At 39.0% G+C, this 27,081-nt stretch overlaps 2 protein-coding genes and 1 long non-coding RNA gene across 3 annotated transcripts in view; 2 read left to right on the forward strand and 1 right to left on the reverse strand.

The window, feature by feature from the left end:
- The window catches only part of LOC133534794 (uncharacterized), a 259,834-nt gene that overhangs the window by 173,402 nt on the left and 59,351 nt on the right, over positions 1–27,081 (forward strand). The window lies entirely within an intron of this gene.
- Positions 824–25,359, forward strand: LOC133534785 (nose resistant to fluoxetine protein 6-like). Its single transcript, XM_061874063.1, has 13 exons — positions 824–1,078; positions 1,388–1,697; positions 2,908–3,084; positions 3,377–3,456; positions 4,243–4,442; positions 5,338–5,452; positions 5,739–5,953; positions 6,437–6,624; positions 6,926–7,070; positions 20,984–21,161; positions 21,822–21,964; positions 23,485–23,590; positions 23,873–25,359. Exons 1-13 carry the CDS (start codon positions 925–927, stop codon positions 23,944–23,946), a joined length of 2,085 nt encoding a protein of 694 aa, XP_061730047.1. The 5' UTR covers positions 824–924; the 3' UTR covers positions 23,947–25,359.
- Positions 21,027–26,203, reverse strand: LOC133534786 (uncharacterized). Its single transcript, XR_009802085.1, has 3 exons — positions 26,148–26,203; positions 23,491–23,636; positions 21,027–21,146 (listed from the first exon to the last, which is right to left on the reverse strand). It is a non-coding gene; the product is annotated as an uncharacterized LOC133534786 (long non-coding RNA).

Here is a 27,081-nt window from a genome sequence, read left to right on the forward strand (position 1 = left end):
CTAATGCATGAAATACCTAATGCACGAAACATCTAAAGCTTATTACCTAATGGACGATACCTATACGTAAAACTATGGATGAAAAACTAAATAACTAAAAAGTTGACAAGCCTATTATGCACGAAATACCTAAATTCGATATAGGTACCTAAAGTCATCGACTTATATTAAGAGTAAAGATTAGTGGTAATTTTTCCATACAAAAGTCCTCGACATTTTCCTACCTGGATTTGGCTCTAGATGAATACTTTTTTTATATGAGGTCAATATTAACCAGTACCCGTGTCTGTACCTTTGGTCTGTACGTTTTGCTTTTTTTTGATATTCTTGTTATTATAAAAATATGTACCTAGGTACGTAATGATTTACGTGGTCAATAAACTTAACGGTAGTTACTAGATTTCATTAACATCTCGTGCTTGGATTTATTTCTAATAGTTTCCTAGTACGCGGATCCGTGTTCCGGCATACGAGGGCTTATAAAAAATTTATATTTAAAAAAAGTACTTATTAAGTCGTCGGCAACATCAAGGGTCTACTGAGGCTTCTTGGTTAAGATGGGTTGGCAAGAGTAGTGCCGACAATCCACTACGCAAAATAGGCGCGATAATATGACGTCGAGTTGCGTAAACCAAGCCCGCGAATACCTATAACCTAAAGTACTTATGAAGGTCATATTTACAGGTTAAGCCTAGACCGCAATTTGATACTTAATGAGAATAAATAATCATCGAAAAGATAATTCAGCCCATGCTCAAACACTGAAAACACTCACTCACACACTCTAAACCACTTCAAATCCGTTCAGTGCGAATGTAATAAGTAAGTATAAGTAGGTAACGTAGGAATATTATTTATTTGTACAAACAGTGTTATCAATGCATTTATTCCGTTAGTTCACAAATCACTGTTGCTTAATCGTCAATGAAAATGGTGCGCTGGGAATTCGTAACTTTACTTATAGTTGGTGTTTTGAGAGTGTCTTCGTCCGAAAGTCTTTACGATGAAAATTTATACGAAAGTGTATTGGACAATGTGACTTGCCAGCGACATTTAGAGGAAATGCAGTATTTCCAATGTAAGTGCTTACTTTTATAAATCGTTAGAAACTACAAATTCAACACTTACCTATCTCAATGAGTAAGGATGCTAGAGCTCAACGAGGGTGCTGAGTGTTGGGGTCGGCATCGGCAACGTGCATGTAACATCTCTGGATTTGCAAGCGTCCATAGGCTACGGAGACTGCTTACCGTCAGGCGGGCCGTATGCTTGTTTGCCACCGACGTTGTATAAAAATTTTCGATTTAGAACATAAGTTTGTAAGTTAACCATAACTATATCTATGAGAGGACTGTTCACTCAATATTAATTAAATCTTTTGTTACAGTTTTTGATGCCAGCGGCAGGATCCCCCAAAGCATCACGCTCGGTGGTCAAGGGAGTCTTGGCAACTACCGTCAATGTTTATCAATTGCCCAGCAAGTTCCAAACGACACAATCATCGGGAAATACTGCATGATTAGAGTACCCTTACAGCAGAGCAGCTTTAACCCTCCGGCTTTCGATCCTGCGGCTAATCTAGGACTAAACGGAACCCTTTTTGAGCTGATTAACATGAGCGAGAATGACACTCAAGTTCAGAATGGATTTCATCTTAAGAGGGCTGTAGGGGTCATGATGGGACACGAGAATTTCAAGTATGGGATGACTATTTAAATTAATGTAATTTAAACTCTTGTGCGTCGTACTAAGATTAAGCTAGTTTAGGGGTACGGTTTAACCCACGTATTTTCTGTCATGTTTGATTTTTGTTGTTTCTTAGCAGTGGCGGATTTACCCCGAGGCCCAGTAGGGCTGGGTCTAGCTTGGCACAACATAAGGGGCGGCAGCAAGGCCGCATTCTATGTGCTGGGTGCTGAGAAAGGGGCGGATAGTTAGTTACTATTGGGCCTGGGGCTAGGGCGGCCAAGCCTGCAAATCGGCCACTGATTGTTAGTGCTTGAAAATGGAGACCTAGGCTCTTTTCTCCGATATATGTCACGCGAGTGACTAAAATACGTGCTGCTAAAATAATGCTTAATGCTTGACGTATTAATTTGGACAACCTGGTTAGCAAAGTTATTAGTAAGAGTTTTTATGGGTAATCCCAATTGAAAGATATCATGAAACCCGACACGCATGTGTCTTGTCTGTAGGTACGAAAAATAAGTTTATGGCAAAAATTTCATTTTTGGTATAATCTTTTATCGCTAGGTTGCGATGTATGGCCACTTCCTGATTCCTTCATCAGACCAGCTCGATGGTACAATAATATTGCTTGTCACTCGACTTACATATAGGTATATGCAAATTTTCAGCTCAATCGGAAATCGGGAAGCGGGTCAAATTTAGCTTCCAAGTTTTAACCCATACATACTAACAGGGCAAGTTAAATAAAAGCTTGTAACAATAGAAGTGGAAACTTATGTCAAGTTTTTTTTCTCCAATTTATTCATCGGAATCTTATACCTTTAAACGAGCAATTCTTGTATATATATTTCTGTGATCTCGGAAACGGCTCTAACGATTTCGCTCCAGCGGGTTAAGACGCGGACTGCTTAACGAGTGTTACGGGTTCAAATCTCGCCCGGTGACTAACTTTTGTTTTTTTTTATATGTTCAAGTTTATATATAATTTTTTAATTTTTATTGTTTTAGACAAGTTCAATTTAATAAAAAAATGTAGTTAAGATTATCACCTATACACCACCATATTACAATAAATAGTTATAACCGAGCAAAGCTCGGTCGCCCAGGTACTGATTAGTAAAAGTGAGTCAGGTTACGAGGGACCTCTAAGTTATTAAGTTTCCATATTCACTCTTCAATACATCCTCTGTACGTGAGCGCCACTTTTATATTTTCCAGAGATATGCCAGCCTCTCAAAACAGCTTGGAAGTAAAGGTGGCAGTCTGTTTACCAAGAAGCTGTACAACATATCTGGCGTTTGGGCAGTACACAGACATGCTGAACGTGTCTTACAGTGACCTTTACTGCCGACTGCCTGGTGACAAGATTTTTTCGACAGCGGATTATATTGCAGTGTAAGAAAACTACCTTTATTTTTTTACGTTTATTTACTGTTGTGACGGATCCATCTGCGAAATTCATTTGTTGTTCCCATAGTAAAAGATTCTCAACATATTCTCTATATATATTTACCTATTAGCTAAGGGTTGAATAAACACTCTGTATACATATATTATCTAGGAAGGGTTCTGCTTTTGACTTTGGAACTCTACACTGTATAATATAATAAAAAATACATTTCTTTTAGCAGTTAAAATTTACGGTGTTCAGTTAAAAAGAAATCTAAATTAGTATTTATGTTTTCAGGATTACAATATTGATTTTGGGGACGCTTACTGGGTTAAGTACTATTTATGATTTATACAACGTGTTCTTACTTGAAAAAGGTAATAACTATTCTTTAACTGACTTCAAAATTCCAAAACCAGGTCCTGACGATGGATTGAATAAGGAATTGAGGGAACTCCTTAAATCTTAAGATCATAGAAGGTTATTTTTATCCAAAACCGAAGCATTTGTATTTTAACAGTGTTATATGGTGAAATGGAACTGCTTGAAGACCAGAATGAAACTCCTTCGCAATAAGTCTATATTCTTGGGCCTAATTGTGCTTGTTATGAGATCATTTCAAACTGGTTTGTGAAGTCGGTTTTATTTCTGTTAAAGATTATTTCTTATATGCATCATCTTCGTTATAGTAAAATAAGCAAGCTTAGAGTGATCACTACATACCTACATCAGTTTATTTACTAATAATAAGTAATGTTATATGTATGTTATACTGAAGTTATAATAAGTTATGGTAAAACGTATTTTTTATTAATCTGTCTTTACTAGGATTAATTAGGATAAAAATGTACTTATTTATAAGAAACATATCTGTCATTGCCACACCCGATAAGGGACAATTCTAGCACAATTTATACATGCAGGCAATTATAATTAAATAAATAATAATATTTATAACTTTTAAACTTGCTTAAAACTTGATATTTATGTGTATTAAGATGAAATTTTATTACAAAAAGTATTCGCAAAGCTAGCTATTATAAATGAGTTTTTATCTATGTACCTATGGTGTGATTTCTCTATGGCGCCCCTATAACCGGAGGTGTTACTTATCATTGTATTTTTTTGATTTTTTAACCTTTTAACTAAAACATTTCTTTCAGCTCCCGCTGCAATAAATAAGCTTCTAACCAGCTTCTCAGTATTCACCAACACCCGTCGCTTATTCACTTTCTCTAAGACCCCTGGGTCCATAGATTGCTTGGATGGTCTGCGCTCTCTTTCAATCCTCTGGGTTGTCATCGGACACTCATTTTCAAATATGTTCAATGGAACCACTATCAACATGCTGGATGCTTTTGTGGTTAGTATTATTGTATTATTTGTAACAACCACTTTCTTAAAGCTTTGTTATAACTTACTTATAACTTTCTTATTACGTATAATCGGCTTACTGATTTATAGCTTTTTATGTTCTTTCACCTTGCATCAAAATCCGTTCAGTTTAGTTGTGAAATAAAGAGAAGACAAATACACAGACATAGAGTTACTTTCGTTTTTGTTTGGATTCCCCATTACAAACTGTATGGAGATTATCTATTTTTGCTATGCAAGCAAATAGCGCCATCTAGTTTCGAGTAGCTGCACTAACCTTATCAAGTTGATAATACCATAGATAGAGAACTAAGAAGTAATAGAGTGCTCACTCCATACGGAACTCTTAGTACTGCTACTCAACAATAGATATCGGGGCAAACAAAAAGTCTAATGCTCAACGATTTTCCGCTAATATTATAACCAGAGTAACCGGAACTATATTTTCAACTCCTACTCTTACTCTGGTTATACTCGTAATATTAGCTGAAAATTGTATGTCGACTGCGAATATAATAATAATTTTGGTACCAAAACTGATGTATGGAGTGAGCACTCTATTACTTCTTATTTCTCTATGATAATACCAAAGATAATACTAGAACTGCAAGTCTGAAAAAAATGTCCCATTATTAAGCGTGGCGTTAGGTAATGATAAATAAAGAATAAAAACTTTCTCATACATTTGGTAAAGTACTTAATGAATTAAATTAAATTATCTGGGATGGTCCCCCAGTCCTCAATCATCTGCAGCAATATTGAGGTCGTCTGTGACTTTGGAGAATTAGCATTTATTAGTATACATTCAAGCTCCAGTAGGTCATAATATGGAATATGTTCAACATCCAATCTGTCTTTAATTTTAGTTACTTTCCTATTTTTAGTGGGCCTTTAGTTCAAAGGCAACGTGGCTAATATCTGCAGTGCTAGCTGTGGATACCTTTTTCATGATGAGCGGTCTCTTAGTTGTCTACACTACTGTAAAGAAGATGACACCAAGTAAGTTAAATAAAATAAATGCAGTCTCAAGTTAAAATTATAAATAATTATTTTTAATTAGTACCGAAATTAATCACTAGATGGTTCTGTTACGACCACAAACTAGCTAGCGCTTGGTAGTTTCAGAAACAACTCCTTGATGTTATAGTATTTTTCGTTATAGTCAGACAGACTCTCGCATTTATTAAATTCTAGCTTTTGTCCGCAACTGAATTTGCGATATTTTTGAAATCCCGATCCAAGGTCTGAAAAGGGATGTTCTAACTGGTTGTACCTACAATTTCAGTGTCACTAATGAAAAACATCCACCTGTTCTACCTTCACCGCCTGCTGCGCATGTTTCCGTTGCTGGCTGCAGTAGTGCTGTTCCAGGCGTCGTTGTTGCAGCACTGCGCGGATGGCCCCGGCTGGCCTATACTGGCCACCAGCATACAGAACTGCCGGCATTGGTGGTGGTCTACTCTACTGCATGTGCAAAACTACGTCAACTTGACTGAGATCGTGAGTTATAGTAAAAACAGTACGTTCTACGGCCGCCTGGGAATGTTCCCGTCGATGGCTCCATTAGAGAATTGTTGATAAACATTACCTACATCTACTGCACTTTTGTCCGTTACATATCATTTGTTGGTCGGGAGCTTTTTTTGATGGTCCAACATTGAGAGGTTTTTTAAGTACCAATGTTTTGCAAGTGAGTGGATTGACCCTTTCAATATGCATGGCGTGATATCACGTCTAATCTACGAAGAGCTTTCGCTACGGCGCAGAGAGCTACGAAATAAGTCGCACTACAGAAAGCTACAGAAAGTCCGTTATAATTTTTTTATAAATGTTTAAAGTTTCAAATGTACTTAGTCGCAAGACAGTAGTCAAGGTTATTTTACTTACAATAAAATTATAGTTAAGTACACTGGTACCATTATGAGTCTTCGCGGCATCCTTGCAACCACATCATCTTGATAATATATGTCAATTGTCTTCCAGTGCCTCAGCCACACTTGGTACCTCTCTGTGGATACGCAGCTTCACCTGTTGTCGCCACTGGTGTTGTTCTGGATATTACGTGGTCGTCGCTCTGCCTGGATTGGTCTGACCTCTGGTCTCGTGGCCTCCATCATCTGTACCACCACTTACACTTATATTAAGAACTATCCGGGAGTGTCTTTGTTGGGGTAAATAATTTAAGTACCTATTAAGTACTAAATGCTGCTGAGGTAGGAACTTAAAATGTATAAAGCGCTAGTTTCTGCAGCAAATATTAGGATATATCGGCTCCGTCAGGTCTAGGTAGAACGTGAAAGCCAGAGAACTGCTTGTACTCTAATATAACTTATACTTACATGTCTCACATGCTTTCAATTGTTTCATCTAAGATGACGCCGATCAGCAGACAGCAGCATTTGAGGGTTAAGATGGAATAAGTTATATATTTCCTTCTACTTGGAATAAATAATAAAATAACCATTTTTTTAGCACGGGGTTTGAGATAAGTATAATGCTAGATTACTTCAAATACTACTATATCAACACATTGACGAGATCGCCGCCCTTCGTCGTGGGCATGGTTTTCGGTTATCTGCTTCACATTTGGCGAGAAAGTCCAAGGAGGATGCCTAAGGTATTTAACAAAAGCATTATTCATTAACATTAACGTCCGAGTGCGACGTACCTTGCAGCCAAACTTGTAGTATTTGTGAAGAAAAGTTAAGAGAAAAAAGTAAAAAAGATTGTAGCAGTTTCAAAATTAATACCTATTTATATATTATATATAATAGTGACAATTGTATAGAAATTTGAAATTTGGGCCGTTTCTATTTTGTTGTCGTATTTTTCAAATTTTGTCAATTTTGATAAAATTTGGTGCATAGATAGAGTTCCATATTCTTTACAACTACTAGGGTTTGCACAACGAATCTGAAATGTATGGGAAGATCCGTGGATCCGAATAATTTCAAACATTTCAGATCCGGATTGCAAACCCTAAGTACAACTTGAGCGTAATTTCTCCGTATGTTCTACAAAATCCACTGAGTTACGAAAACTTATGGAATTTTCGTAATTCAACGGAAATTAACATAGATACATTTTTTTGTCTCCAAATGAAATTTCATGTTTATTCTGACCAGAATGAGGTATTCTTCACACCTACCAATTTAAAAAAAAATCTGTTATAAAAAAAATATAAATTGACACTATACATATATCTAAGTTATGGGAAATGGATCATTTAATAAAAGTGTTGATTAATTCATATATTGTTGGAAAACATTGAGAGTCTTTATTCAGATTCAGAATCAGATTATTTGTTTTTGCAATAAGTACATGCACATGCAAATACAGTTATACGGGTATGTACAATAGTAGGGAGGATATGCCGATTCTGGCTCACTTTAGGTATTTATCTCCCCCCCCCTCACCCCCCCCAAACCCCCCTCACCCCCCCCTCACCCCCCCCCTCCCACCCCCCCCACCCCCCCTCACCCCCCTCCCCCCTCCCCCCTCCCCTCACCCCCACCCCCTCACCCCCCTCACCCCCTCCCCTCACCCCCTCACCCCCCCCTCACCCCCTCACCCCCCTCACCCCCCTCCCCTCACCCCACCCCTCCCCCCCTCCCCCTCCCCCTCAGTCCCCCCTCCCCCCTCCCCCCTCACCCCTCCCCCCACCTTCCCCGCCGCCGCCACCCCGCCCTCCCCCCCGCCCCCCTCCCCGCCGCTGCCCCTCCCCGCCGCTGCCCCTGGCCCTGCGCCACTTGGTAGTTCGGCAAAGATCCGTTAGATGGCGCCACTTGGTAGTTCGGCAAAGATCCGTTAGATGGCGCTACTTGGTAGTTGTTCATTGATCCCCGTCAGATGGCGTTACTTTGTACGTGTAAGTAAGTTAGTTATCGATGAATTTAAAAAGTTCGGCAAAAAAAGTTTGCTACCCCTGGCCCTACCGCCGCCTTGCCTCAGTTTAGGTATTTGTCTCCCGACGTGTTGCATCAGCCGCCAATGTGGCGCCGACGGCCACCTGCAAATTCCTACGTGGGCGTCGAGGTCGATCGAGATAAGAGAGAGAATAAGTTAGATTTAAAATATGCATATATATATCGGCTTATTTTTCTTTTTGTATACCACGTCGGTGGCAAACACTGCCCGCCTGATGGTAAGCTGTCACCGTGGCCTATGGACGCCTGCAACTTTTTTTTATACCACGTCGGTGGCAAACACTGCCCGCCTGATGGTAAGCTGTCACCGTATCCTATGGATGCCTGCAACTTCAAAGTCGTTACATGCACGTCAGCCCGCCGCATTCCCGAGTCGAGGTCGATGGCCTAGGAGCCTCGCCCCCTCCCCCGCCTTCCCCGCCGCTGCCGCAGCCGCCTCCCCGCCCTCCCCCGCCTCCTCACCGCCGCTGCCCCTGGCCCTGCGCCCCTTGGTAGTTGTGCATATATCCTCGCCAGTTGGCGCTACTTTGTATGTATCTGACGCCACAGAGCACGTGTACATTTTTGAGTCAAGGTCGAGATCGATGGCCTCGGCTCGCTCCCCGGTGCGGTTGGTTTTGGAGCTTGTGGTCAACAAATATATGGACTTTGTACTTTTCCAACTGCCCAATAAGTTTGTTTTAAAATATGCATACGGGCATATTTGCAAGAGCACATAATATAGAGTGGTTACAACCGGATAGAAAAATATATATTTTCTTGAATACCTGGGTATTCGATATTTATCAAGGTACTAGTCGTAATGTTAAACATACATGTTTTTACTTACAGTACGGGATGTTTCATGTTAATCTAAAAGTTGTAACTATTTCTAGTTACATCTGGTAACATTTACATCACACTTTTTAGAAAAGGGAGTTTCTAAACCTAATTATGTCGTTAACTAGCAAAGTCGAGTATATCTGTATGTGAATAATAAATAAATATCGAATACCCAGGTATTCAAGAAAAAATACATTTTTCTACCAGGTTGTAACATCTCTATATTATGTAATAGGTATTTTTTAGCTGACCTAATTCCGATTCCTGGTACTGGTGAACTTATTTATACCACGTCGGTGGCAAACACGAATACTGTCCGCCTGATGATAAACTGTCATCGTAGCATATGGACGCCTGCAACTTTTTTTTTATACCACGTCAGTGGCAAACACGAATACTGTCCGCCTGGTGATAAGCTGTCAACGTAGCCTATGGATGCCTGCAACTTTTTTTATACCATGTCGGTGGCAAACACGAATACTGTCCGCCTGATGATAAACTGTCACCGTAGCCTATGGATGCCTGCAACTTTTTTTTATACCACGTCAGTGGCAAACACGAATACTGCCCGCCTGGTGATAAGCTGTCAACGTAGCCTATGGATGCCTGCAACTTTTTTTTATACCATGTCGGTGGCAAACACGAATACTGCCCGCCTGATGATAAGCTGTCACCGTAGCCTATGGATGCCTGCAACTTCTAAGTTGTTACATGCGCGTTGTCGATCACTGGTATTAGTGAACATTTTTATATCACGTTGGTGGCAAACAAGAATACGACCCATCTGATGCTAAGCAATCACTGTAGCCTATGGATCATGCGCGTTGTTGATCATTAAAGTATGCGAAATGTTGTGAAATTGCATACGGCGCGACCTGCCTGATTGTAAGTGTAGTCAGTGTAGCCTTTGGACGCCTGCAACTTCAAAGTTGTCACATGCGCGTTGCCTCGCCCCAGTTTGCGTGTTTGAGGACTACTAACGTATTCTAATCTAGAAGAACTTGTGTTATACAACTATTTCTACAAGTCATGGAATTGAATAAATATAACATCACCCAATTTCTCGATCCTGCATTATATATGTACTGAGACGTCGGTGGCAAAAAACCATACAGTCCGCTCAAGTAAGCACCCTAGCCTATGGACGCTTGCAAGTACTATTGTATGTACTGGTGAATGTTTATTTTCGGTTGGTTTTGGTCAGATAAACGCCAGTCCATACAATAAGTTCATACTTATGGTCATCCATTGGGCGAGGTTTTCCACAGAGGGGTAAGCTCTTAAAGGCGACTCCGGTTTAAATGCTCTAAGGATTGTAGGAATTTAACGGAAAATTTGAGGAAATATTCAACCTTAAACGCTTTGAAATAAGCTTCATTAATAATTCACGAGAGCTGATATTTGCTTGTAATTTCATACAAAATATTAAGGACAGTAGACCTTATTAACCTTAAATACGGCTTACCATATTACCATACCGTATTAAACCTTAAGCACTTTGAAATAATACAATACTTAATTCACGAAGACTGATATTTGCTTGTAACTTCATACAAAATATTAAGGACGGTAGATCTTATTAACCGTAAAACTCTATCTGTCAAAATCAAATATATTCTAGATTAACATAAAGAATAATGTCAAACAACGATCAACTCTAAGTACTAGAAATAAAGTAGAATTTTACTCAAATCGGCCGGCTGTTATGCGACATGCATAATTGAGGCGATGGAATAAAAGTTTCACTTTAAGGGGCTCCCTAGTGCCAATGACCTTCGATCTGAATCCCCTTAGTTACCTTACCATAGCTAGTAGCCAGCTTACCATATTTACTTCAAGTTTATTGTCTTCGAGATATTTGGCATCAAAGTTGAACAATTTTAGGCCAAAAAACTGGTTTTCTGGACATAACTTTTGTGTTAGTTAACTAGTTAGTTTAAAATTAAAATCTCTGACGAGTTTTTAGAGACGACAGACGAACCCAAATGTGTAGATTTCGTGTATGTAAAACCCTTCACAGCAATCGAGTAACGAAAAAAGTGTTTTTATAGACAATATTTAAAAAAATCATAAATAAATAAGTGTTCATGTTTCTTTTAAAATCGGCAGACCAGAATGGAGATAAAATATTGAAGACCCGACAGCCGTTCGTCATAAAATTCTATCTATAGTGCAAATGTAGGAGTAACGACTCAAAACTTGTCAAAAATCTGGACTGGGGACTGTGACAAGAACAAACAATAGCAACGCCTTCTCTGCTACTCCTACTGAAAGATAAATAAGACTATCCCGTTCGGTCATTTCCCCCCCCCCCCCCCCCCCACCGCTCATGCCATGGTTCAGAGAAATGTTATCATAAATGAGACCACATTACCGGCAACCTGCCACTAGCGCATACGCATTCTAAAATTTATTAAAAATCAGAAAATAACAATGGAGTACGTAATTGAGCTCGTTGTGAGGCTGTGGTTCAGTAACAAGGGGTTGGGGTATAATTATAAATGCGGAGATAGCGACGAAACAAATATTGCTTTCATCTCATCAATCGAGGCGCTAGCACCTGACGTGGACATCTACAAGTGGGAGGCAGCCCGGAGCGATCTGAAGAAGCTGATCAAAGAGATTTTGGAGGAGAGGTCCGTCCTCCAGTTACACTCGGGATACCATGCGGAGGGGCTACTGCTGGAGGTGCTAAGGAAACACAACATTAGATCATTGCTCTCCGTGCCTGTCAAACAGAAAACTTTAATCTGGAAAGACGCGGGGTTGTGGTTCGTGGAGGTGATTAACCCGAAAATCATAAAAAAAATATATGTGTTTGCGGACTAAGAATAATTGTATTTGTATGCATTCCGAAAATAAAAAAGTTTAAAAGTGAATGACTAATTATTTATTTATTTACCAATCATTTAGGTATTTTATAACGTCCCCATGCAAAGGTTTTAATACCATCGTCTAAAATTAACCCTTTACCGCATACGAAGCTATGTATGGCGGATATGATATTCAACTATATTGACAACTGTTAAAGTTCAAATTTCAACAAATATCTTTATAACATGTGGTAAGGGGTTAATCTCTTTTTCATTCTTTTAATTTGTACATATTGTGCTTCATCATCATCATCTCAGCCAAAAAACGTCTACTACTGGACAAAGGCCAAATTATACATGTTATCATAAAGAGGTTTACGTAAGTCTAAACAGCAAGAGTATTTATTAAAATTTAATCGTTGTCGTACAGGAGCGGCATTAATACCTTTCGTTCTTTACACATTTAATTTTGTTTATGTCGTCTGAGGCTAATATACACGCATACATTTTTGGTCTTAACGCAACCAATTCTCGCACTATTCTCCATTTGTTTTCATCCTTCATCATGCCTAAAACTTTTTATTGACTTGTGGTAAATTATATACATTGTTATGAGAGGTCACATTAGAGTAAATTGTCTATTTATAAGGGGACTCTACGTGTTTGCTTCGGCTCCACGCATGCATACCAAATTGCAGGTCCTGAGATTATGTAAATGACAGAGATATAATAATTAAGTAAGTAAATATTCTTTATTGCACCACAAACAAAACAAATTTAAAAACAGATTTACAATGTAGAGAAAGGTAGCAACAGGCGGTCTTATCGCTGTAAGCGATCTCTTCCAGACAACCTTAGGGTATCAGGATATAAAGAACAGTAAGTTTTTATAACAGGTAGTGCACGAATATATTAGAGGAATAGGAAAATTACACAAACATTAAGCAGACAGTACATACAGTACATTTACAATTTAAATAAACAAATAAATATAACAATACATACCAATATTAAAATAAGTAAATATTAGTTACATATCTAAATATACATACATACATACATACCTAATATAACACAGTGACACATTAAGAGAGACAAGTAATGATTTTTCAGTAGGGTTTTAAAGCTAATTAATCCCTTGCTTTTAGATTAAATTGTCTTAAAGGACCTCTGCGCTGTTGGCTTCGGGACCAAGCATGCCTCCCAAAGGTCCCGAGATATGGAAAGGACAAACAAACAAAATAACTAACTAACTAATAACTGGAACTGGAAGAGATCCCTGAAAGGGATAAGTTCGCCTTTGTACACATGATGTGTTTTTTTTTCTGTTTTATGTTTCTTTTTGTACAATAAAGTGTTTTACTACTACTACAATAATAATAACTCTAGACCCTAGCTAATTACGAGCGTGAGCTCTAATATGCCCTCGTAAAGCCGAAACTCTGTCGCAGGTGGGGTAGTAAAGTTGACGAGAATCATTGTAGGTATAATTATAGGAGGGTTTCGGTAGGGATTTACCTATCTGACGTTTCGCATCAAGGTCAATGAGACTCGTGCCTTCAAAGTTCTTTACACTTGTTTTAAAACGAGAACGTCATTCTGACCGCAGAGATGCATAAGTACTCCTCCCATTTGTCAGGTGGTATAGCGTAGGTGGCGCGTAAGCACGTCCTTATTACGTAGGTGCTGCCCACATTGCTTCCGATTACCAGTTGATAGCTGGGAATAGAAAACGGCTTTCCAGTCCAGTCTGCAACCCGCCATACGCCAAACATGCCTACACCACCTTAGCTGACCCTTCATTAAGAGCGCCTCCATGTCAGGCATCTTGCATCGACTAAGAACTTCAGTGTTGGGCACGCGATCTTACCATCTTAAACGCAGAATGGAACGTGGCTTGCAAGCGAATGTCGCCTTTGTACAAATACCAAGAATCGAAAGAACCATGGCTCTGTACATCGACAACTTCGTCTGCAGCTTTAGATTATGCGATCCCCGGATACGATGTGTTAACCGACAAAGTGGACGCGGCAATCCTAGTTGGGATCTCGGAGGCTAGTCTGTTATCCTTTCTGATTTGGCTCCCAAGACACTTGTAAGAAGACACTTCTGTTAGGAGTTTCCCTTCTATAGTAATAATATCAAGGACCGAGGCACTTTAAGAAATAAAGAACAAGTAATGTTGAAAGGTCTTGTAATGAAATATGTGCTCTCTCACCATGATTTGAGTAGAATCTAGTGGGCATAAATGTTTTTAATGCAGTCAGGGTTTCCTAAATGAGCCCTTGACCCCACTGTAGGAGAGCAGAGAAGATCCCATCCGGACCAGCCGTCTTGTAGGGATGAAAGCTGTCAATGGGCCCACGCCTGAGTTTTTCAGCGGTGACGAGATTCTGTACGCCATTTGTCAGTTGTACTGTATTCCTCGTCCTGCTGATCTTCATTGTTGAGACTTACGCGTCCTGGAAAGTGGGTTACTAGGGAGAGAACGCGTTGGGTCTCTGTAGGGGAAGATGTGTATGTATCATCGGGCTGCCCAGTTGTGCTGTGGGCTTGTTTTTCGATGCTGCTGCAGACGTTCCTCCATGATCTCCAGTACCGCAGTATGTACCTGGCCTTGGTTTCATAGTAGTTGTCCCAGTCCATCTGAGCCGTTGTGTTCATGGCCCTTATAGAACATACCCCATTCTATTAACTATTAAAACAGACCAATTCCAAAACAGGTCACAACAGAACAGGCAAACCAAAATAGGTTAGAACAGGTTTCCAAAACCTGTTGAAACGAAGTTGTCGATGTACAGAGCCATGGTTCTTTCGATTCTTGGTATTTGTACAAAGGCGACATTCGCTTGCAAGCCACGTTCCATTCTGCGTTTAAGATGGTAAGATCGCGTGCCCAACACTGAAGTTCTTAGTCGATGCAAGATGCCTGACATGGAGGCGCTCTTAATGAAGGGTCAGCTAAGGTGGTGTAGGCATGTTTGGCGTATGGCGGGTTGCAGACTGGACTGGAAAGCCGTTTTCTATTCCCAGCTATCAACTGGTAATCGGAAGCAATGTGGGCAGCACCTACGTAATAAGGACGTGCTTACGCGCCACCTACGCTATACCACCTGACAAATGGGAGGAGTACTTATGCATCTCTGCGGTCAGAATGACGTTCTCGTTTTAAAACAAGTGTAAAGAACTTTGAAGGCACGAGTCTCATTGACCTTGATGCGAAACGTCAGATAGGTAAATCCCTACCGAAACCCTCCTATAATTATACCTACAATGATTCTCGTCAACTTTACTACCCCACCTGCGACAGAGTTTCGGCTTTACGAGGGCATATTAGAGCTCACGCTCGTAATTAGCTAGGGTCTAGAGTTATTATTATTGTAGTAGTAGTAAAACACTTTATTGTACAAAAAGAAACATAAAACAGAAAAAAAAACACATCATGTGTACAAAGGCGAACTTATCCCTTTCAGGGATCTCTTCCAGTTCCAGTTATTAGTTAGTTAGTTATTTTGTTTGTTTGTCCTTTCCATATCTCGGGACCTTTGGGAGGCATGCTTGGTCCCGAAGCCAACAGCGCAGAGGTCCTTTAAGACAATTTAATCTAAAAGCAAGGGATTAATTAGCTTTAAAACCCTACTGAAAAATCATTACTTGTCTCTCTTAATGTGTCACTGTGTTATATTAGGTATGTATGTATGTATGTATATTTAGATATGTAACTAATATTTACTTATTTTAATATTGGTATGTATTGTTATATTTATTTGTTTATTTAAATTGTAAATGTACTGTATGTACTGTCTGCTTAATGTTTGTGTAATTTTCCTATTCCTCTAATATATTCGTGCACTACCTGTTATAAAAACTTACTGTTCTTTATATCCTGATACCCTAAGGTTGTCTGGAAGAGATCGCTTACAGCGATAAGACCGCCTGTTGCTACCTTTCTCTACATTGTAAATCTGTTTTTAAATTTGTTTTGTTTGTGGTGCAATAAAGAATATTTACTTACTTAATTATTATATCTCTGTCATTTACATAATCTCAGGACCTGCAATTTGGTATGCATGCGTGGAGCCGAAGCAAACACGTAGAGTCCCCTTATAAATAGACAATTTACTCTAATGTGACCTCTCATAACAATGTATATAATTTACCACAAGTCAATAAAAAGTTTTAGGCATGATGAAGGATGAAAACAAATGGAGAATAGTGCGAGAATTGGTTGCGTTAAGACCAAAAATGTATGCGTGTATATTAGCCTCAGACGACATAAACAAAATTAAATGTGTAAAGAACGAAAGGTATTAATGCCGCTCCTGTACGACAACGATTAAATTTTAATAAATACTCTTGCTGTTTAGACTTACGTAAACCTCTTTATGATAACATGTATAATTTGGCCTTTGTCCAGTAGTAGACGTTTTTTGGCTGAGATGATGATGATGAAGCACAATATGTACAAATTAAAAGAATGAAAAAGAGATTAACCCCTTACCACATGTTATAAAGATATTTGTTGAAATTTGAACTTTAACAGTTGTCAATATAGTTGAATATCATATCCGCCATACATAGCTTCGTATGCGGTAAAGGGTTAATTTTAGACGATGGTATTAAAACCTTTGCATGGGGACGTTATAAAATACCTAAATGATTGGTAAATAAATAAATAATTAGTCATTCACTTTTAAACTTTTTTATTTTCGGAATGCATACAAATACAATTATTCTTAGTCCGCAAACACATATATTTTTTTTATGATTTTCGGGTTAATCACCTCCACGAACCACAACCCCGCGTCTTTCCAGATTAAAGTTTTCTGTTTGACAGGCACGGAGAGCAATGATCTAATGTTGTGTTTCCTTAGCACCTCCAGCAGTAGCCCCTCCGCATGGTATCCCGAGTGTAACTGGAGGACGGACCTCTCCTCCAAAATCTCTTTGATAAGCTTCTTCAGATCGCTCCGGGCTGCCTCCCACTTGTAGATGTCCACGTCAGGTGCTAGCGCCTCGATTGATGAGATGAAAGCAATATTTGTTTCGTCGCTATCTCCGCATTTATAATTATACCCCAACCCCTTGTTACTGAACCACAGCCTCACAACGAGCTCAATTACGTACTCCATTGTTATTTTCTGATTTTTAATAAATTTTAGAATGCGTATGCGCTAGTGGCAGGTTGCCGGTAATGTGGTCTCATTTATGATAACATTTCTCTGAACCATGGCATGAGCGGTGGGGGGGGGGGGGGGGGGGGGGAATGACCGAACGGGATAGTCTTATTTATCTTTCAGTAGGAGTAGCAGAGAAGGCGTTGCTATTGTTTGTTCTTGTCACAGTCCCCAGTCCAGATTTTTGACAAGTTTTGAGTCGTTACTCCTACATTTGCACTATAGATAGAATTTTATGACGAACGGCTGTCGGGTCTTCAATATTTTATCTCCATTCTGGTCTGCCGATTTTAAAAGAAACATGAACACTTATTTATTTATGATTTTTTTAAATATTGTCTATAAAAACACTTTTTTCGTTACTCGATTGCTGTGAAGGGTTTTACATACACGAAATCTACACATTTGGGTTCGTCTGTCGTCTCTAAAAACTCGTCAGAGATTTTAATTTTAAACTAACTAGTTAACTAACACAAAAGTTATGTCCAGAAAACCAGTTTTTTGGCCTAAAATTGTTCAAATTTGATGCCAAATATCTCGAAGACAATAAACTTGAAGTAAATATGGTAAGCTGGCTACTAGCTATGGTAAGGTAACTAAGGGGATTCAGATCGAAGGTCATTGGCACTAGGGAGCCCCTTAAAGTGAAACTTTTATTCCATCGCCTCAATTATGCATGTCGCATAACAGCCGGCCGATTTGAGTAAAATTCTACTTTATTTCTAGTACTTAGAGTTGATCGTTGTTTGACATTATTCTTTATGTTAATCTAGAATATATTTGATTTTGACAGATAGAGTTTTACGGTTAATAAGATCTACCGTCCTTAATATTTTGTATGAAGTTACAAGCAAATATCAGTCTTCGTGAATTAAGTATTGTATTATTTCAAAGTGCTTAAGGTTTAATACGGTATGGTAATATGGTAAGCCGTATTTAAGGTTAATAAGGTCTACTGTCCTTAATATTTTGTATGAAATTACAAGCAAATATCAGCTCTCGTGAATTATTAATGAAGCTTATTTCAAAGCGTTTAAGGTTGAATATTTCCTCAAATTTTCCGTTAAATTCCTACAATCCTTAGAGCATTTAAACCGGAGTCGCCTTTAAGAGCTTACCCCTCTGTGGAAAACCTCGCCCAATGGATGACCATAAGTATGAACTTATTGTATGGACTGGCGTTTATCTGACCAAAACCAACCGAAAATAAACATTCACCAGTACATACAATAGTACTTGCAAGCGTCCATAGGCTAGGGTGCTTACTTGAGCGGACTGTATGGTTTTTTGCCACCGACGTCTCAGTACATATATAATGCAGGATCGAGAAATTGGGTGATGTTATATTTATTCAATTCCATGACTTGTAGAAATAGTTGTATAACACAAGTTCTTCTAGATTAGAATACGTTAGTAGTCCTCAAACACGCAAACTGGGGCGAGGCAACGCGCATGTGACAACTTTGAAGTTGCAGGCGTCCAAAGGCTACACTGACTACACTTACAATCAGGCAGGTCGCGCCGTATGCAATTTCACAACATTTCGCATACTTTAATGATCAACAACGCGCATGATCCATAGGCTACAGTGATTGCTTAGCATCAGATGGGTCGTATTCTTGTTTGCCACCAACGTGATATAAAAATGTTCACTAATACCAGTGATCGACAACGCGCATGTAACAACTTAGAAGTTGCAGGCATCCATAGGCTACGGTGACAGCTTATCATCAGGCGGGCAGTATTCGTGTTTGCCACCGACATGGTATAAAAAAAAGTTGCAGGCATCCATAGGCTACGTTGACAGCTTATCACCAGGCGGGCAGTATTCGTGTTTGCCACTGACGTGGTATAAAAAAAAGTTGCAGGCATCCATAGGCTACGGTGACAGTTTATCATCAGGCGGACAGTATTCGTGTTTGCCACCGACATGGTATAAAAAAAAGTTGCAGGCATCCATAGGCTACGTTGACAGCTTATCACCAGGCGGACAGTATTCGTGTTTGCCACTGACGTGGTATAAAAAAAAGTTGCAGGCGTCCATATGCTACGATGACAGTTTATCATCAGGCGGACAGTATTCGTGTTTGCCACCGACGTGGTATAAATAAGTTCACCAGTACCAGGAATCGGAATTAGGTCAGCTAAAAAATACCTATTACATAATATAGAGATGTTACAACCTGGTAGAAAAATGTATTTTTTCTTGAATACCTGGGTATTCGATATTTATTTATTATTCACATACAGATATACTCGACTTTGCTAGTTAACGACATAATTAGGTTTAGAAACTCCCTTTTCTAAAAAGTGTGATGTAAATGTTACCAGATGTAACTAGAAATAGTTACAACTTTTAGATTAACATGAAACATCCCGTACTGTAAGTAAAAACATGTATGTTTAACATTACGACTAGTACCTTGATAAATATCGAATACCCAGGTATTCAAGAAAATATATATTTTTCTATCCGGTTGTAACCACTCTATATTATGTGCTCTTGCAAATATGCCCGTATGCATATTTTAAAACAAACTTATTGGGCAGTTGGAAAAGTACAAAGTCCATATATTTGTTGACCACAAGCTCCAAAACCAACCGCACCGGGGAGCGAGCCGAGGCCATCGATCTCGACCTTGACTCAAAAATGTACACGTGCTCTGTGGCGTCAGATACATACAAAGTAGCGCCAACTGGCGAGGATATATGCACAACTACCAAGGGGCGCAGGGCCAGGGGCAGCGGCGGTGAGGAGGCGGGGGAGGGCGGGGAGGCGGCTGCGGCAGCGGCGGGGAAGGCGGGGGAGGGGGCGAGGCTCCTAGGCCATCGACCTCGACTCGGGAATGCGGCGGGCTGACGTGCATGTAACGACTTTGAAGTTGCAGGCATCCATAGGATACGGTGACAGCTTACCATCAGGCGGGCAGTGTTTGCCACCGACGTGGTATAAAAAAAAGTTGCAGGCGTCCATAGGCCACGGTGACAGCTTACCATCAGGCGGGCAGTGTTTGCCACCGACGTGGTATACAAAAAGAAAAATAAGCCGATATATATATGCATATTTTAAATCTAACTTATTCTCTCTCTTATCTCGATCGACCTCGACGCCCACGTAGGAATTTGCAGGTGGCCGTCGGCGCCACATTGGCGGCTGATGCAACACGTCGGGAGACAAATACCTAAACTGAGGCAAGGCGGCGGTAGGGCCAGGGGTAGCAAACTTTTTTTGCCGAACTTTTTAAATTCATCGATAACTAACTTACTTACACGTACAAAGTAACGCCATCTGACGGGGATCAATGAACAACTACCAAGTAGCGCCATCTAACGGATCTTTGCCGAACTACCAAGTGGCGCCATCTAACGGATCTTTGCCGAACTACCAAGTGGCGCAGGGCCAGGGGCAGCGGCGGGGAGGGGCAGCGGCGGGGAGGGGGGCGGGGGGGAGGGCGGGGTGGCGGCGGCGGGGAAGGTGGGGGGAGGGGTGAGGGGGGAGGGGTGAGGGGGGACTGAGGGGGAGGGGGAGGGGTGGGGGTGAGGGGAGGGGGGTGAGGGGGGTGAGGGGGGGTGAGGGGGGAGGGGTGAGGGGGTGAGGGTGAGGGGGTGGGGGGAGGGGGGAGGGGGTGAGGGGGGTGGGGGGTGAGGGGGGGGGGGAGATAAATACCTAAAGTGAGCCAGAATCGGCATATCCTCCCTACTTACAATTATTTACAATATTTACTTAATCTAGCTAAAAAATATAATGTATAAAATATAATATTAACCTAACATAAGCCTGTATTTTTTCAGTGGTTCCTAGCAGCTGGTTGGGTGGCCGCACTCGCGTTTGGTTCTGGGATAGTGTACTGCAACAATCCGGCCGCCAAGTTTACCCAGTTCTGGTCAAATTTCCTGAACTCGTTCATGAGGGGGCTCTGGGCGATGGCAGTGGGCTGGATCGTGTTTGCGTGTGCTGCGGGATATGGAGGTTACTTCACACTATACAAATTTGTGACCGCGGCCGGCAAACATCCCACTTTGTCACTTGCCATAGGGACGAGATTTGCTTGTATCTTTATACGAATAACCGGTCAAGGCGTCCTTATGGCAAGCTAAAAGTGGGACGTTTTGCCGGCCGCGGTCATATTTGTTGAATAAATGATCTAAGAGACAGGCCGACCATAATTCACTCTCTGTGCATCTGGCCTGTACTAATATTTTGTTTATTTCATAATGTAACTGAAATGCATTAAGATTTGAAGAAATTTGCTACGTGTTCTGCGCCGTATAGCTCGTAGCACTGATTTCCGCCAGTTGCGAAATTTGCTTAGACTGTGCGTCATGCGCAATGAAAGGGTTAAAAAAATTGAGAATTTTGTATTTCCGTTTCAATTGGAAATAATTGATGTCATATTAGTATTATTAGAATAAGATTTAGCCAAATTTTGTACATATAGTCAATACTTAATCCAGCGTTTTTAAAATGCTGCAGGTTTGCAAAACTTTGACGACATAAATTGAAGAACATTAAACCAGTGCTTAAGTAGGTAATAAGGCTGTCGGCTGTTAATACATTCATTTAGCCCGGTTACGTAATGAACGTTCTTTATTTTTTAGAAAATAATTTACTATTTGGATTTTATTTCAGGGCCCATAAACTGGTTCCTCTCCTTGACGATGTGGAAGTTTTTGGCCCGCATATCCTATGCGTTGTATCTGATCCACTATCCGATTCAGTCCATTGTAAGAGGGCAAAGTGACGTGCCCGTCATGTTCAGCCTAACGAACTTGGTAAGATGAATCGCTACCGAAAACAAGTACTTACCTGCAAACTGTTTTTATTTATCAAAGTTAGGTAATATCACTCTCGTATGTTGCGAATGCTCATCCGCGATGGACAAATTTCTATCGTTTTTTTTGTTCCTATAGTTAATTTTTTTAAAGTATATATATTAAGTAATATTGGTACTATCTAATGACATACGAGTACGTATAAGAGCCATACTAATAATTATAAGAGAGTTAATATATATTATAAATGGTTTGCGTTTCGCATGTGGTGACCAGGAGTATAAATACTCGTATTCAATGTGCGCTCTATAACAAGTACATATCATATATTATATGAAATAATCATTGGTTGGGTGCAAATACTCGGAACTGGGGCAGAGTCAAGTATGTACGAGCGCAACTCGTACCGAATTTTTGCTTTAATTTATTTGAATTAAAATGATCCAAGAAATATACACTCTTCGGTCGTACAATAGTTATTTGTTTTATCGCTCGTGCTAATATTGATACCCGAGCAAACGAAAGATTCCAAAATTGAACCACGAGCATAGCGAGTGTTTCGGGAAATGGAATCTTGAGCGTTGCGAGGGTTTCAAGGCACGAGGGTTAAACAAACTTTGCCTCCGAGTGAAACACAAAATTTTTCACCACACCAACGCAAAGAAACTATTAACTATAAAATACCAAAATATTCAAATTAAATCAAATCCAAATGAATGTAATAATAAAATTATCATTAAAGAACTCAAAATTTTTGTATCTGATTACTTTGCCCACATGTGGATAAAATGCAATTTTCTCATTAGTTTTTGAACAATCAAGAAGGCCTTTACCAGTTGGTGTGGTGAAAAATATTTATAAAATCTAATATTTAGTATTTTTTAAGCGGGCGAGACAAAGCGAATTTAAAAAAATCTTTGAATGCAGTTTTGTTTCTCTTTATAAAATCAAAAAATGTTTCCTGTAAGTGAAATGAGCTATCTTATGGTTTGAAGCATGTTTGAAGGCACTTTCCCTCCAGGGCCCATTTTTTTTCCACACTGTTTAGTAAGCATGAGTTAAATGGATGCATAATATCAATATCCAGACAGAAGTTTTTCTGGCAAAATAAAGTGATTGACAAAATGAAATATGTCAGTTATCGATGTTACCTTAACTTATATATTTTTAACATTCTATGAGATAGCTACCGTGAAATACACAATTTGTTCGATATTTTCTTTAACAAATTGGTAGTTTTATATTCTTTTGGCACAGCTTAAGTTTTTATATTAAAATACTAAATATATTATGTAATAAATAAATTATGTTCTAATTTGTAATTTATTTGCATTGTTGAAGTTCCTCGGTAATTTACATCAAGTAGAAGATACATCTTTTAATTATTAATCTATGACTGATTTATCGATAACAGATTTATCGAAGTTAAATTTTAACTAACACTCGTTTTTGCCATAAAAACTTTTACGTCTATATATATATATATATATATATATATATATATATATATAAATTTTCAGTTTTACCTGTTTTACACGGACATTTCACTGTCATTGATGGTTGCGATCGCGTTGTGCGTGCTAGTAGACGCTCCCTTCTCTACATTACAGAAAATTCTGCTACAAGGTACCTTTTAATTCTCTGCTAATTTCCTTATAGTTTTACCTAGAATCTGTAAAATAAAGATTTAGTACTCATCTTTTGAACTATCCGCTGACTTGTGTTTTTCAATCCGTCGGTCTGCTATATCTCCTTATACTCGTATTTTGATTTTTTATCAGTTTTAGAGTGGTACGAAAACTATGAATGTAAATATTTAAATATCCCAATAACTAGATATCTTCTTACACAGTTTGATATGATACATTTCAATTCTATTTAATTATTATATTACCTACTCATTTTCAGCAAAAACAAAGCCAGCTGCGCATCCACCTTCTAAAGGAGTATCATCATCTATCGAAGTATTAGTAAATAATTAACATATAGGTATTTTAATGCTCTAATATGTCTAGGTGAAAATTGTACGAATGTACTCGTAAATCCAGGTACCTAAGTATAATACAGTCAAGATATTAAAATAGGTACTGAAGTGTCCATATTTACCTTGACTTGTACCTTATACATTTCTCTATTTAATAGAGAAGGCAAATGTTCGCATTATAAAGAGAGAACGTAGTCTATTCATGGTAAATTAATAGTTTTATTACTTATTTGACCTATCAATGGCTTACATTACACACGATAGCCAACGCCTCGTGCACTCTCCGTAACCGACTTGCGACTTATTGAACTTCAATAATCAATTCGTCGAAAGACTAGCTCATAAGCACGATCTACTTAGTTCTGTGTCAATCGGGTTTAAACTCCTTTGGGTTGGTTATCTATAATTATACCGTAATTATTATATTTATTGTTTTAGTAATGCTCGTTTCGCACAAGATGCCTATTTGAAATTTTAAAATCTTAACTTAACTATAAAACTCGAACATAAGTATAAAATTATTTTCATGGGGTTATTCACGTATTATTAAGTCAAATAAACGGTCGATATATGCTTCGATCCAATTTTCATGGATCTTCCCATCCATCATTTTCATTTTCATTTTTTCTTTCTTTTTTCTTTTTTATGGAGCACCGCTTTCACTGGTCAAGAGCGTGACGTATACTGCGGGACAAAAATCAGCCCGATTTGCACGGCTGCTCGTGATACTCGAAATTTGGATAAAAACATGTCGAAAGTTTATTCGACTTAATAATACCTGACTCGTTCAAAATAACTTTAATATAATCTCAACGTAACCTATCATTGAATATGATACGAACTACAACTAGCATTGTATCTTGCACAGCGAGGCGCGGAGGCGAGGCATGTCATTTTTGTAATTATTATACGAATATCAAGTTCCGATTTTAAACCTCGAATAGGCCTCTAGATCACACGAACAGTGACGTACGTGAGATGACCCAAAACATAGATGCACAATCAGAAAAAGGTAGTGTCACCTCCATGATTGGCTGTTATTAAATGTTAACATCGTGTGACAAGGACAACATGATTACTAGTGTTTTATTCTGTTGTCCCTGGAAAGCAATGTTATATAACAGCCAATATGGGAGCTACATAAATAGAAATACATCTTTACTCAATAGGTACTATTTTTAACCGACTTCAAAAATGGGGGGCTTTTCGTAGCTAGACTAAAAAGAAACATAAGTTTTTGCTTACTTGGTACCTACATGTAAGAGTATATTTCATAGCTAGCTAAGAATTTAGGTCACGAGTCATCGCCAGTCGGATTCCTGTCATTTTATTAGATAGTACTTAAGGTGGAGTGGGTTCAGAATCTTATACCTTTAAACGAGCAATTCTTGTATATATATATATATTTATTTATCTCGGAAACGGCTCTAACGATTTCGCTGAAATTTGGTATATGGGGGTTTTTGGGGGTATACAATCTATCTAGATTAGTATTATGTTTGGGAAAACGCGTGTTTTCGAGTTTTCATGCTTTTTTCTTTCGACGCAGAATATGGTCGCTAATTTCGTGTTGCGGGTTAAGACGCGGACTGCTAAACGAGTGTTACGGGTTCGAATCTCGCCCGGTGACTAACATTTGTTTTTTTTATATGTTCAAGTTTATATATAATTTTATAATTTTTATTGTTTTAGACAAGTATAATTTAGTAAAAAAATGACCTATGTAATAAGAGAAATTGACAATAGATGGAGATAAATTTAAATCTACACGAGTTGCGAATTACCTATTCGCACATGTATCGTACAACGTTTTACAGTACATATGGTCCTTTAAATGTTTTACACAGTAACGTAATATACTAATTTTCGCACTAGTGCAGTAAAGTAGCACCATATGTACTGTAAATTATGTTTTTAGTTATCATCTTCCTCGCTTTGTCCCGGCTTTATGAGCCGTATGGCTCATGGGAACCTGGGTTCCGCTTGGCAACTAATCCCAAGAATTGGCGTAGGTACACTAATTTTTACGAAAGCGACTGCTATCTGACCCAGAGGGGAAACTCGGCCTTATTAAGATTAGTCCGGTATCCTCACGATTTCTTCCTTCATAGAAAAACAATTTGTAAATATCAAGTGATATCGTAAATAAGTTCTGAAAAACTTATTGGTTCTGAAAGTCACACCGTCGCACGCACTTACCGCTTAGGGGCCTATTTCTCGAACGGTATTAAACTAATATTATTAGTCCACGATCTGTCAAGTCATATTGGTTACCATGGCAACACACTAATAATATGACACTAATACCGTTCGTGAAATGGGCCCTAGGCTACCAGCAGCGCTGATGTCACTACACAGTGAAACCTTGCATTGCTATATCACACTTGCTCCTGCTGTTTCGACGACGCAGTTGACAGGTCTAAATATAGTATTTACTCGCGAATCCAGGTCTTAGGTCAGCGTCTATAAATAAGAAGCTGTATAAATGCATGATAAGGCACTTGAACAGGGCAATCGTTATTTCCGTACGAGTACCATCGTATATGTTCACCTTACAGCATCATATTAAGGTAGCTAATTACCAGTTTAATGTGTTGCTAACTTTTTTTAATGATGCTAAATTACTAACATACCGACTTATTCATAAAACTTTACGGGTCTGATTGAGTTAAATTATGTTTTCCCTCTTTCTTACAAATACATAAGTCAAAATGACAGATAAAGACACACGATTCATAGCTAATTCAGGCCAGTAACGCATTTATGAATAAGTTGAATAACGCCAATAGTCTTTAAGAAAATTTGTAACTAATCTCATATATATGGGTATAATACCTGAAATAAATAGTTCAATTTCAATTTAATGTCTCAGTACTATCGGTAGTAAGTACATGTCCTAGTTTACCCCTAGTGTAAATTTATTCGATATTGTGACGTGACGTACGCGTTTACGTTAAATCTCTTTTTGTATGGGATTTTGAGTTTCCAAAACGTCCCGCTTGGCGCGCTGTTTCTAAATACCGTACAAAATAAGCCTTAACGCAAACACGTATGTCACGTCACGCTATCGAATAAATTTACACTAGGGGTACCTACTACCTACTGTCGAAAAGTTGAAACTAGACGTTCACGT

Source organism: Cydia pomonella, chromosome 2 (genome assembly GCF_033807575.1).
Source record: "Cydia pomonella isolate Wapato2018A chromosome 2, ilCydPomo1, whole genome shotgun sequence".
NCBI lineage: Eukaryota > Metazoa > Arthropoda > Insecta > Lepidoptera > Tortricidae > Cydia > Cydia pomonella.